The 14,453-nt window shown below is 45.8% G+C and overlaps 1 protein-coding gene across 2 annotated transcripts in view; it reads left to right on the forward strand.

Annotated features, from left to right (window-relative positions):
• myo1ea (myosin IEa) overlaps positions 1–14,453 on the forward strand; it is a 78,092-nt gene that overhangs the window by 51,001 nt on the left and 12,638 nt on the right. For both annotated transcript variants that reach the window (XM_083650953.1, XM_083650954.1), the window contains exons 15-22: positions 2,015–2,100; positions 5,697–5,778; positions 6,834–6,940; positions 7,669–7,767; positions 8,397–8,541; positions 12,830–12,944; positions 13,061–13,230; positions 13,330–13,475. In XM_083650953.1, coding sequence (XP_083507079.1) covers positions 2,015–2,100; positions 5,697–5,778; positions 6,834–6,940; positions 7,669–7,767; positions 8,397–8,541; positions 12,830–12,944; positions 13,061–13,230; positions 13,330–13,475 — 950 coding nt within the window. The remainder of the gene's footprint in view (positions 1–2,014; positions 2,101–5,696; positions 5,779–6,833; positions 6,941–7,668; positions 7,768–8,396; positions 8,542–12,829; positions 12,945–13,060; positions 13,231–13,329; positions 13,476–14,453) is intronic.

Genomic DNA, 14,453 nt, shown 5'->3' on the forward strand with positions numbered 1-14,453 from the left:
TCAGCTTTGACTCAGTTAAACTAGGACCACATCAGCTTTGACTCAGTTAAACTAGGACCACATCAGCTTTGACTCAGTTAAACTAGGACCACATCAGCTTTGACTCAGTTAAACTAGGACCACATCAGCTTTGACTCAGTTAAACTAGGACCACATCAGCTTTTTGACAGCTCCACCCACTGGTGACAATCTCTGTGTCTCAGGCAGATAGCTTTGTCCAGTGCACATGCACACGCTAACACTGTAGCATCCTATAATATGTATGAGTAGAAATTGTGTCCAGGCACAGCTATGCCATTTTACGTGCGATCACGCTGAATCTTTCAGGAAGTGTAAAGAGCAGTGAGAGCACCCCCTGATTTTTTGAATTAGGTAGGGACGACTAAATGGGCAAAAATGGCTAATTAGTGGCCAAAAGGATAGATGGTGCTGAACCCGTGTTCAGCACCATGGAGAGCGCCATTCGTTAGCTACTGATGGAGCACCTGAGTGGAGCAGCACACCCGAGAGGCTGTATGCCAACTCTGTGAGCCTGACTAAATGGCCAATGATTGTGTGCTGCAACGGGTATCAGAATCAGAACTATAATAAGAATACAAAGTATTCTTTATAGAATATAAAGAAATTATGTTTGGCCACAGCTATGCCATTTTCCGTGCGATCGTGCTCAATCTTTCAGGAGGTGTAAAGAGCACCCCCTACGGGTGACTTTGCGATGGCTGCGCAGCTTCCACCGGTCACACAGGGGCGGGTATTCCGCTACTACATACATGTATGTTAAGTAATTATAGGCAACTAGCATTATCCAAAGTATGAAGATAGACCTTTCACTAATGCAAAATCGGTATTGGTTTTCATACTGTCACCTGCAGATTCATAGTGAAGTCGGGGCAAAAACGTTAGCTGTCTGCCTAACTTCACTCACTCACTGTATAAAGTAAACAAGTTACGCTCAAAGCCTCAGGAGAAGAAACTGCCACTGAAGGTAGTTCCAAAGAGGGCATTGTTTTTATGTCTTTTTGACTAATCCCCAAACAAGTCTGACAGGTTTAGACACATGTGGGTAAAATTAACGAAGCATCCAGCCTGAGAGCTGCTGCTGCAGGTTCTCATTTACACCTATGATTACTTAATGGACTGCCTGCACATCAGATAGAGCTACCGGACTCACAGAGATGATGTTGCTGCCAGTCCTCTCGTTGCATATTTGGTAAGGTGACCAATGGGGCCACCCACTGTGTTTCTTTTAATACATGATGCCATTGAATTGCAGAGTGCTTACTGGTCACATTCTTTGTCCTCTGCCATGCGGGTTTCTATTTTGTTGTTGGCCTGTTTTCGCTGCTGATTCAGAGCGGTCCAGTTTTAAAACGGGAGCAAACTCCGCCCGGGCCGGGCCGGTACCACTGGGACTCCTTAAACGAGTGCGTCCTCGATTCCTGCCGTACATCCTGTCCCTCGACTTTGTCTGGTTATTATCACCGCGGTCCCCTCCTTTCTTTCCCTGTGTCGATACACTGTAACAATGTCACACATTTTTCAATACATTTCACCAAACTCTTATTTATTTTTTAATGTTAATTTTCACTCCTGTCCTTGTCACGGTCTGCTGCGGGGTTGTCCCGTGTCATTCTCCAGATGTGCGGTGGCCTCAGCCTGGCACACATGCCGCAGGGCTAATGAGCCGTGGCCATAAAGACTGGAGGGGCTCCCAAGTCCGGCCTCGGAAAACATTCCTCCAATCTAAGACTATGGGAGAAATAACAGTTTAATTTATACACTGTATAACCACTGCTGGTTTTATAAGGAAGCCAGCCCTGGTCGGTGTAAAGCTTGGATCTGCAACCATTCATTTTCTTTCCCCGTAAAATAAAAATTCACGGTATTATTTTCATCACGATATCGCCGTTTTTATTTTCTCCCAGCTGTCATCGTTCATGTTGCCGGGGCACCTAGACTTTTTAAATAGCTCACCCTCCTCACCCTCTCTGATCATGATGAACCTCTCCTGCAGGTGTCCTACGATGCCGAGGGTTTCTGCGAGAGGAACCGGGACGTCCTCTTTACTGACCTCATTGAGTTGATGCAGAGCAGTGAAATGTAAGTAACTCCTATTGGCACATTTTGCTACGACATGTGGTGAGGACTCTCTTTAACGCTCACTTAAGAGGGAGTCTTCTGTGATGATGCATATGGATACGATTGAGGCACATGTGAACGAGAGCTTCGGACATCCCAGACAGTGCAGCTGGAGGCTGGCGGGACTTAACAGACGGGTGCGGCGGGCCGGGTTGCGACTCGCCCCCCTGTCCCCCGACGACGCACGTCTGGCTCCGGTCCAGATACGTGGCTTTTGGGGTTCTGCTCGGACACGACTAGCGAGTGCCGTCTCCCCGCGCGCGGTGCCGCATTGTGCCCCCCCCCCTCCTCCCCATCTTATGGTTTCTTGGGCTTTGCTTTGTGTCAAAGTGGCCATCTGTGCAATGCAAACAGCCCACATTGTCTGTGTCTCCCCCCGCACGCTGCAGACACCGCTGGCCCCTTTGTGAGCAGGTTTTGTGATGCGTGAAAGAGGGTCATGTCAAAATCCCATTCAGACACGTGCTCGAAAATATATGCACACACACACACACACACTTATGCATGCACGCACACACACACACACACGCACACTTATACACACACACACACACACACACACACACACACACACACTTATGCACGCACACACACACACACACACACACACACACACGCACACTTATACACACACACACACACACACACACACACACACACACACACACACACACACACACACACGCACACTTATACACACACACACACACACACACACACACACAGACTTTGGCATACTCAGTCATAAAGGAAGCATGAGGAGGAAGGAAGGAGTCTCATTCCTCAGAGCAGCAGGTCTAAATGGAGAAGAAAGGGGTGAGTGGTATTGTCAGCTGGACAGTATCAGCAGACCTCTGGTCCAGCTGCACACACTACCCGCTGATCCTTTCTGTTCTGTCCATCGCTTTGATTCAAACGTTTCAAAGCAAACAAACAAAATAGCGATGCAGGAGAAAGGCAGCAGATAATAACAAACATCACATGAAAAAGGGCTTTGAAATGCTTTGAAAGCTTTTCAAACGGCTAAATCATCATTACAAAAGCACAGGCCAGCCATATTAAGATGAACGTTAAGAGGAATGCCAGTTAGCGGTATGTGTCAGCTTTAAAAGAGGCCTGTTGATCATCACTTTTACATGTGAGTTTTCAAAGAAACATGAGACAAACTGACAGTTCAAATAGTCAGCGCTTGAATTACAGCTGCATCGACGGTCACAACAACTGAAAGATAATTATCGCGAGGGGAACCATCTTGAAAGTCATGACAACATGGCCACACACGGACAAATGACATCCGCAGAGAGGAACAGTGGGTGTGAGTCGAAGTTCACTAACGGGGACAGACGGACACTTATTGGATAGTTACTAAACGGCACAAAATTCAGCCTCAGAGCTGAATCAACACTTCTTATCTGTGACACAGTCTCGACAAAAGCGTTACTTTGTGAGCTTCACAATGCTGCTATTTATGTCAGCACTGCCATTCATCTAATGCTTCTATCTCAAAGAAATGGAGGCTTTTCCTCCTTGAAGAACGGTCCAGTATCTCAATACACACACAGGAGATCATCATCTTGTATACTGTCAACAGTATATTTCAGGGGCGTCATGCAACCCAAAATTCTGAGGGGGCGACTTTCGGTGGCGACCCAAAGGTCCCCGGCTAAAAAAAATGTCAGTGGCGACCGAAGGTCTGAATAGATCTGCAATGATTCAATCAATCTGCCCAGATAAAGTGTGCTGAATCCATTCATGATTGAATCAGTCCATTTAGCTATTTCTAAAATGTTGGCCATTTGAAGCCAGATTTAGAGGAAGATCTCATTTTAAACTATCATTGGGATTAGAGTGTTGAGATAAACATTCACCAAACCACCAAAACCTTTTGCTGGCGACCTAAGGTCTGAATAGATCTGCGCAATGATTCAATCAGTCTGCCCAGATAAAGTGTAACAGCTCACTGCCATAACAGCTCTGGCTAACATTACAATGCTAACTTTAGCTGCATGGTAGTACAAGTATAGCCAACTAACTTGCTATGCAAACTATACCTATAATTACTAACAGCATGAATTTTACTTCCCCCTTCTTTTCTTTTTTTCAAAAAATCTGAGGTGGCAACTTCCCCCTCAGTTTCAATGGGCATGACGCTTCTGGTATATTTAGAGATGATACGTTTGTCTTTGTCATTCTGTAATGGTCAGTTCCATACCTTCTGCTGCTTAAAGGAACACACTCACTCATTCAAATATAATGTTGACAGATATCTTCTTCAATCGAAATCAGACAAAATCAATGCAACCTGAACAGTGTCCATTTAGCAAAAATCAATAAATCCTGTAGTTCATTGCTCTGAAAAGACTATTCCATAATTACAAGACCCCTGCTACTTCAAAAGCATGTGAGACATACGTTGTAGGTCTCAAAGAAGCATATTCCATAGTCCATAATTATTAGAAGAATACAGCATCGTCCTGGTGGATCAGTACATTTACTCGCAACATCATGGCTTCCTGTTTAAAACGCCGGCTGTTTTACCTGCTCAAACTAGTCTGACTCACCTGGCCAAACCTAGTTTGACTCACATTATGAGTCAGACTAGGGTTTATGAGTCACAGGAAGTGGAAACACAATCAGAACCTCCGATTGTGTTTACACTTCCTGTTAGTCTCTCACTCTCTCTTCTACATAAGGTGAATTAAAAAATGTGAAAGTGACTCAGATACAGACTCATGTATGCTTAGATACAATAACAGACATGAATCAGCGGGACTTTGTGTTGTGATAAATGAGTGTCTGTCTTCTGTTGAAGGCTTATGGAAAGCTCACAAGTAGCTGCCACATTCTGTGCAGCACCGAGACGTCACGGTGGAGGGATGATGTTGTGATGGATGAAACACCTACCTGTAGATTAAAAATAATAGGATTGAGAAAAGCACTTTCCCCAGGTTTTACTTTATATTGCAAAAAAATACAATTCCAAGGATGTGAACCAGGCATATTGTCAAATAGTATAGCACACTTTTAATTTGCAGCAATGGCCTTGGGGAGATTAGTTTGCAGGGAGAAGGAGGGTTTTTACAAATACAGTGTGCACGTGCACGCACACACAAACAGACATACACGTGCGCAAACACACACACACACACACACACACACACACAAACACAGACATACAGTACACGCACGCGAACACACACACGCACACAAACACAGACATACACGCACACACAAACAGACATACGCGCACGTGAACGCACACACACACACACACACACACACACACACGTTTACTTATCCTCACCCAGATTTTACCAGCTGGTCCAGGAATTTAAACCAGTGACCTTTGTGCAATGTCCTTGGTTCTTTAATCATTAAGTGGTCGCTGCTGCTTTTTTTGTTTGTGGTTGCCAGGGAAACGAAGTGAAAAACAGTTTCTGCTCTCCAACTCTGGGCCCCTTCACTGGACCATTACTGCAGTGGTGTTTTGAATGTATATGTCTCTCTATTTGAGTCCTGACTCCGTCTGAACTCTCCTCACCTTTCTCCTCTAACAGCGCTTTCATCAGAGCACTGTTTCCAGAAAACCTCACCGCTGAAAAGAAGGGTCGCCCTACAACTGCAGGCAGCAAAATCAAGGTGCGTTCCACCATGTGTGTGTATGGACATCTACTGTATCAGCCAATCATCTGTGTGCTGTCCTCTCCCTGTCAGGTGCACTGTGGGGAGCTGTGTGTGAAAAGGTCATTGAGCCATGTGTTAGTCTGTGTTATCATAGTCATGACACTGCTAAATGAGGGATGAGCTGCCTGACCTCTCTCTCTGACACCAAACAGCAGAGTCTCTCCAGCACAAAGATCATGTGTGTGCCCTGACCTCTCTCTCTGACACCAAACAGCAGAGTCTCTCCAGCACAAAGATCATGTGTGTGCCCTGACCTCTCTCTCTGACACCAAACAGCAGAGTCTCTCAGCACAAAGATCATGTGTGTGCCCTGACCTCTCTCTCTGACACAAAACAGCAGAGTCTCTCCAGCACAAAGATCATGTGTGTGCCCTGACCTCTCTCACTGACTCAAAACAGCAGAGTCTCTCCAGCACAAAGATCATGTGTGTGCCCTGACCTCTCTCTCTGACACCAAACACCAGAGTCTCTCCAGCACAAAGATCATGTGTGCCCTGACCTCTCTCTCTGACACAAAACAGCAGAGTATCTCCAGCACAAAGATCATGTGTGTGCCCTGACCTCTCTCTCTCTGACACAAAACAGCAGAGTCTCTCCAGCACAAAGATCATGTGTGCCCTGACCTCTCTCTCTGACACAAAACAGCAGAGTATCTCCAGCACAAAGATCATGTGTGTGCCCTGACCTCTCTCTCTGACACAAAACAGCAGAGTCTCTCCAGCACAAAGATCATGTGTGTGCCCTGACCTCTCTCTCTCTGACACAAAACAGCAGAGTCTCTCCAGCACAAAGATCATGTGTGTGCCCTGACCTCTCTCTCTGACACAAAACAGCAGAGTCTCTCCAGCACAAAGATCATGTGTGTGCCCTGACCTCTCTCTGACACCAAACACCAGAGTCTCTCCAGCACAAAGATCATGTGTGTGCGTTCGATTTTCACTCTGATTAGAGTAGTAGTAACATCATCATCATCCTCCTCTTTCTGTCTTTGCTTTTCCTCCACCTTTCAGAAACAAGCCAATGACTTGGTGGGCACACTGATGAAATGCACGCCACACTACATTCGCTGCATCAAACCCAACGAAACCAAGAAGCCCAAAGACTGGGAAGAGAGTCGGTAAGTGATCGATCGGATCTATCTATCTATCTATCTATCTATCTATCTATCTATCTATCTATCTATCTATCTTGATCGATCAAATCTATCTTTCTATCTATCTACCGTAATCTATGCTGCTGATATATACAGATCTTGTGAAAGGTCTATGAAACATAGTACTGTAAGTTTCCAAGTGATATTCCTCCACCTGTTTTGTCTTTTTGTTTTGTTTTTATTTTGTTTTGTCTATTGTATGTCTCTCTTGGTGTTAAGACCAAGTTATGGAGGATGTGTTTTAGACATTCTGCCCCTCTGTTCCCCTCCCCTCTCGTGTGGTCCCTGGTCACAGGGGCCTGGGCACTGCATGTACTGATGCAGGGGGCCGTTGTATTGTTCGGGGCCTAACGACCTTCCTGTTGTGAGCGGGCCTCAGGTCGTCTCGTTTAATTAGCCGCTGTTTTCACAGGAAGCCCGGGTGCATTAAGTCATGAAGTCATGCCTGAGATCTTTTGTTTGAGGAAAGTTAGAGAAACACGGCTCTTTTGCACACAATGAGCCGGAGCAGCCCACCTCTTCCGCTGGAGGCGGAGCTCCATGTGCAGTTTGCACTGTAAAAAAGATTTGATTTCATATTATAATACAATTTATGCTTTATGCTGCAACCATTCAGACACTCTAAGCACTCCTCTTCACACACGGTGTCCCCCTAAAGACAAAGACATGTAGTTTCTCCTTTCTGTCCTTAGAGTAAAGCACCAAGTGGAGTACCTGGGTCTGAAGGAAAACATCAGGGTACGGCGCGCTGGCTACGCCTACCGCAGGATCTTCAAGAAGTTCCTCACCAGGTAACATCATGCCTCAGATCTGAAGCACAGTGAGGGCAGACGGAGTTAGAAGTTCTGTGACTTGCTTCAAAATGACAGCGGCAGCACTTCTTGTTCCACGGTCCGAGCCAGGAGGCTTGGACCGTGCGTCACTCTGCGTCGCATGGCTCTCAGGCAGCCAGGTAGCGTTGACTTGCTCTCAGGCAGCCAGGTAGCGTTGACTTGCTCTCAGGCAGCCAGGTAGCGTTGACTTGCTCTCAGGCAGCCAGGTAGCGTTGACTTGCTCTCAGGCAGCCAGGTAGCGTTGACTTGGCGTTTGTTAGTGTTGGCAGAACCAATGAGACAGGCTGAGCAGAGACACTGCTGAAGCACACCGCAGGCTGGGCTCAGCTGCAACTGTTGTTGGTTTGACAGGAGTATGCAATACCAACGTGCGTAAGTGAAGCAGTTACAGAAGCAGCTTTTGATATTGTGTAGATATTGTGTTCTTTCCTAATCTACCTCAGGTCTAAATCTCTACCTTGTGCAGCATTACTTAATCTCCATTTGCCCTTTCCTTATTTCTGGTTATCCTCCCAAAGGGTCCGAACATATTTGTCCAAAGGTTCATTGAGTTCATCACAATAATATCTTTGCTCATCTTTCTGCAGGTATGCTATCCTGACAAAAGAGTCCTGGCCGTCATGGCGGGGGGACGAGAAACAAGGTGTCCTTCACGTCTTACGCTCCGTCAACATGGACCATGATCAGTATCAGCTTGGACGCACCAAGATCTTCGTTAAAGCCCCGGAGTCGGTAAGTCCCTTCACTGCCCTGCCTCCACACTGTCACACCTTCTACTGCCCTGCCTCCACACTGTCACACCTTCTACTGCCCTGCCTCCACACTGTCGCACCTTCTACTGCCCTGCCTCCACACTGTCGCACCTTCTACTGCCCTGCCTCCACACTGTCACACCTTCTACTGCCCTGCCTCCACACTGTCACACCTTCTACCGCCCTGCCTCCACACTGTCACACCTTCTACTGCCCTGCCTCCACACTGTCACACCTTCTACTGCCCTGCTTCCACACTGTCACACCTCCACTGCCTTGCCTCCACACTGTCACCCCTTCTACTGCCCTGCCTCCACACTGTCACACCTTCTACTGCCCTGCTTCCACACTGTCACACCTTCTACTGCCCTGCCTCCACACTGTCACACCTTCTACTGCCCTGCTTCCACACTGTCACACCTTCTACTGCCCTGCTTCCACACTGTCACACCTTCTACTGCCCTGCCTCCACACTGTCACACCTTCTACTGCCCTGCCTCCACACTGTCACACCTTCTACTGCCCTGCTTCCACACTGTCACACCTCCGCTGCCTTGCCTCCACACTGTCACACCTTCTACTGCCCTGCTTCCACACTGTCACACCTTCTACTGCCCTGCCTCCACACTGTCACACCTTCTACTGCCCTGCTTCCACACTGTCACACCTTCTACTGCCCTGCTTCCACACTGTCACACCTTCTACTGCCCTGCTTCCACACTGTCACACCTTCTACTGCCCTGCCTCCACACTGTCACACCTCCACTGCCCTGCCTCCACACTGTCACACCTTCTGATCTGCATCCACACTGTCACACCTCCGCTACCTTGCCTCCACACTGTCACACCTCCACTGCCCTGCCTCCACACTGTCACACATTCTGTGCTGCCCTGCCTCCACACTGTCACACCTCCGCTGCCTTGCCTCCACACTGTCACACCTCCACTGCCCTGCCTCCACACTGTCACACATTCTGTGCTGCCCTGCCTCCACACTGTCACACCCTCTGTGCTTTGCCTAGGATTTGCCCCGTTTTAATACCATGCCATTAAAGGTTTCCAGGAAAATCCATCAAAAGTTTGCCGCCTCACTTACAGTCCAACTTTTTCACAGAATATGCTTGCGCAGGCCTAGGATTCAATTCGCATGTCAAAATGGCTGCCGGCCGGCAAAAGCCTATTTGTCAGGGGAAAAGCTTAACTCACGATTTTCACACCAAGCAGCATAAAAGGCCCTAGTGTCCCAAATCATGCTCATATGCCTATTCTAGTGTCCCAAATCATGCTCAAATGCCTCTTCTAGGGGAGGAGATTACAGCTGACTGTTGCACCACGTCAGCACTGAGTCAACACTGGAACTATTAACACAAGTACAAGTTGTGGTTGCAGAGTTGGGGGACGTCGTAAGGGCTCGTCTTTTTCCACTAGAACTACAGTTTTCATGGCTGCTATGAAAGCTGCACTTGTGAGAGGCCTGTGAGCTCACTTATTAACATTTGTACACATCGTGCACACACAAGCATGCACGTGCACACACACACACACACACACACACACACACACACACACACACACACACACACGGATGTATGTTTAGAGGCTAAAACACAGACATCTCAGTCTTGCTTCAGGCCTTGCGGCTCGTCCTGAATGCCCTCACTTATTCGTCGTGGCGATGCGCTGCCGAGAGCCCCGCCCCCACACTGCCCCCCCCCCACTGCCCCCCCCCCCCCACTGCCCATCCCCCACACTGCCACACTAAGTCCAAGTCATTGAGGTGTGCTTATGAAACGCAAATATCACATAGGGCACACCGCTGAAACGAGCTGCCAGGTTTCTCAAAACAAGCGCCCCTGTCTGATAAGACACTGACACCAGCTAATTAGTTCATGACTGAGGCGTTTCTCTCGGCACACAATTAAATCAGTTAGTGTGACGCAAAGCCAGATGTCAGCGAAGAACCTGTCTCCCCACGTGATGACTGATGGATCATCCTCTAGTCGACTTCACATCTACTCATCATTAATCCAAACACAGATTGAATATAAATTATGTAAACAGATTGTAAAACATTGTGATAACGACGACCCTCGTACGTAGCTGTGCTATATATTGCACCTGTCAAAGCCTTGAAGTTAAAACAATCGACAGGTCCAGAACTTTGTTTGAGCCCACAGTGACTTTGCTTTTTCTCCCTTGAGCTAATGTTGTCACTAAGCTATATTAGTCGAAACACCACCTGCTCATTAGACTGGTATTTGTTGCCTGGGAAGTTTCACCTGTCTAATTATAGGAAGTATTGATGTCTTAGTGATTACTGTGGTGTACAGTAAGTCAGAGGTTCTCAACGTGGCGTCCGGGGACCAGCAGGGGGCCTTGAAAGAGGAATGGTTCAACTTCAGTATTAATTAATTTACAAGAAGTTAACACTGAGTGAGACAATGTAGAAGAATGACTGTTTTGATCATAGGTTTTTCTGTTATCTCTCTATACCTGCAATACCGATTTCAAGATTCAATGCTTTATTGCCATGTCAACACAGTTGATAGGAATGTGCTTGAGTGCAGCTCCTAAAAACAGACAGAAAACACACAAGTAATAAAAAAGGAAATGGGGAGTAAGAACAGCGAAAACAGTCATCCCATTTATACATTCAAACATACATAATATGATGAAGACCTACTGTAAAACTGTAAAGTGCATTGTTTCATGGAATTATGGACAAAATCATACCTGACAATACAAATATTCTCAGATTTGAGTTCAAGAGATTATCAAATGGACGTCTGCGGTAGTAAATTAGAGAATTAGAATCACTGGTGGAACTTCCCAGATAGATGGGAACTTACCAGATAGATGCCTAATGTATCTACCTAGCTAGATAGAGGCCCATGTGAACTGGTGCATTACTTCTGCGTATCATTTCCCCGCACAGCTTTTGATATGAAAAAGAAACAAAATGCTGTGACCAAACACAAGCACACAGAGTACATTGTTGGTGCTAGTGTTTATAAACAGCCAAGAGCACTGGAAGCACCTATTAATATTAATTGAAGTGCTATAGTCATGATAAAATCATAAAATTAAATGTTCCTTGGGGAACACTTGAGTCAGAATGCATTGTGCGGGGTAGAGTTTTGATAGGCTGTGCCCTGCCCTGTCACAGTGAGTGCTGTGGCAGAGGCCTGCCGCCTGTCGATGCCAGGCTGCCTGAGCACTGCAGAGTGGGCAGGATGTTTAGTCTGCGAGGGAGAGGGCAGGGGAGAGGGCTTGCGTGTCTAGAGGCCCATCAGGAAATGACAAAGACCGGTGAAAAGTGGGTGGTCTGCTGGCATAGTCTCGGGTCTGGGTGCAGGACGGTTGAAATGTCATGACCCCTAGTTTTGACTAAAGACATTGTGAATCAAAAACTTCCTTTTTGATTCAATGCGGAGGACTGTGTTAAGTACAGTGACAGAACAAAACAAAAAGAATCATATCAAGTCAAATCAAAACTCAATATTTTGACACTACTCCAGTAAACCGAATACAAATGTTTGTCATTTTGTTTATTACAGATATTCCTACTCTCCTCGTTCGTCTGTGAATTGAAATTAGAAATGGAATCGGAATTTTTCATTTTGTGGGGCGGTTTCCGAGGAGAAAATGGATAAACAAATTTAACAACAAAGACAGTATGCAATAAAAAAAAAGTAAGTTGGCTAAAGCACAAAGCATGTAATTAAATAACCAAAGTAAGATTATATAATTTAAAGACAATTTTTTGCATAACACCTAAGTTGATAAAAACACGACTGAACCAGCTTTTTAGTATCAAAAGACAAAAAGAGGGGTTTGGCACTGCTGCACCTACAGTATACTGTACTGTACCTGCCTGGGATAAACACACTGGAGCTGCTCAGGATGGCTGTAAAAACACTGAAACAATGGGACGTTTGTTCCTTTAATGGGTACTTTGTTGTTGTGTCAATGTATTTTATTTATTTCACATTATTTTAAAAACAGTCAAGTATATTTGGAGATAGAGGGAACAACCTTTGACCTCGCGTGAACGGCCAAAATGATCAGAAGATCATCAGTGAGAATGACAGCCAAGAATTGGGTTAGTGCGTTCAGCTGTATTGAGGTATGTTCAGTATGTGTGTTCAGTCATCCCTGTCACTCTATGAAGGTGTGTCTGTGTTTGGGTTTGTATGCTGACTGAGGTATGCCTGCCTATTGTGCCCATGCCAGTTTTTGTCGCTCAGCCGGTGTCTGTGTCTCCACAGCTCTTTCTACTGGAAGAGACAAGGGAGCGCAAGTTTGACGGCTACGCCAGGGCCATCCAGAGAGCCTGGAGGAAATATGTGGCCCGCAAGAAGTATGTCCAGATGAGGGAGGAAGGTGAGTGTGCTCAACGTCTCACAGCCTGTCTTTCTGTCTGTCTCGTCTTGTCTGTCTCTCCCTCTCTTGTCTCTCTCCATCTCTCACTCTCGTGTGTCTCTCTCTTCTCTCCCCAGCTTCTGACCTGCTGGTGAACCGTAAGGAGAGGCGGCGACACAGCCTCAACAGAAACTTTGTGGGCGACTACCTGGGAATGGACGACAGGCCCGAGCTCCGGCAGTTTCTGGCCAAGAGAGAGAAGATCGACTTTGCAAACAAGGTCACAAAATACGACCGCCGCTTCAAGGTTAGCAGGCCGCTCCTCTGGCTCCTCGACTGACCAAACATTTATTTAGATGCTCTTGAGATTTCCCGCGTACAATCTGGTTGTATCTGCTGTATCTAGGGAATCAAGAGGGACCTGATCCTGACAGCAAAGTGCATGTACCTGATTGGGAGAGAAAAGGTGAAACAGGGACCAGAGAAAGGACAGGTGACCGAGGTGCTGAAGAGGCGGATCGAGGTGGAGAAGATCTTGGCCGTGTCTCTCAGGTAAGAGCTAAGTCATAATAGGGGCGAAGCACAGTCAGTATAGTCCAGTATTCTTGAGAAGTAGGACAAAATGGGTTGTAATACTAAAATATACAATTGATAACACACCTGTTTGTAGCTATTGATCTATGTTTTGGTGCAATGTCCTGACTTGTCTTGCAGTTCCACACTATCTTTCCAACACTATCAGACATATTAAAAACGAATGATGCATATTAAAAAAACAATGCTATTTATTCTGCTCCACATTCATTTAAAAGAGCATTATTGTCTATATTGTTTGTGTTTCTGTTTAAAAATCATAATACCGTAAATTCCGCACTATAAGCCGCACCGGAGTATAAGCCGCAGCAGCAAAATTGCCTGTTTGTTACATATATAAGCCGCACCGGACTATAAGCCGCAGGTGTTTTAATGTTTTTTTTTTTTTTTTTTTTTTTGTGTTTTAATGTTTAATTACCATATGTAAGGGTTCATGCACAGAGGGGATTGTCGGGAAAGAGATGGCTGTTTGAGGAAGCTCCCATTTATTAACATTTCAACAAAACAACATAACACAACACCACCTGTGTTTTTTTTTACAGTGCACACAGTGTCCGCGGTGTGGTGAAAAGAGGGCAAGAGAGGAAATTAAAACAGAAGTGGATTTATAGTTAGAAAGAGTGCTAAAAAAAGAGAGATTTTTTTTTTTTTTTTTTTTTTTTTTTTCAAAAAAATCCATAGATAAGCCGCACCGTTATATAAGCCGCAGGGCCAAAAAACGGGGAAAAAGCCGCGGCTTATAGTCCGAAATTTACGGTAAATATATATTATAAAAAAATAAAAGAGCATTATTCTTCCATAGTGCTCATAAATATATACTACCTTATGTAGACTCAGACTGATTTTCCTATTGCTTATTCGAATAACTCCTTTTTCAAATGTAGCTTTGTCACTTAAAGCAAAATCTCTTTCAAATCAATATAAAGTCCATCTGGC

This window comes from Poromitra crassiceps, assembly GCF_964638095.1.
Source record: "Poromitra crassiceps genome assembly, chromosome: 14".
In the NCBI taxonomy this organism is placed as follows: Eukaryota; Metazoa; Chordata; class Actinopteri; order Beryciformes; family Melamphaidae; genus Poromitra; species Poromitra crassiceps.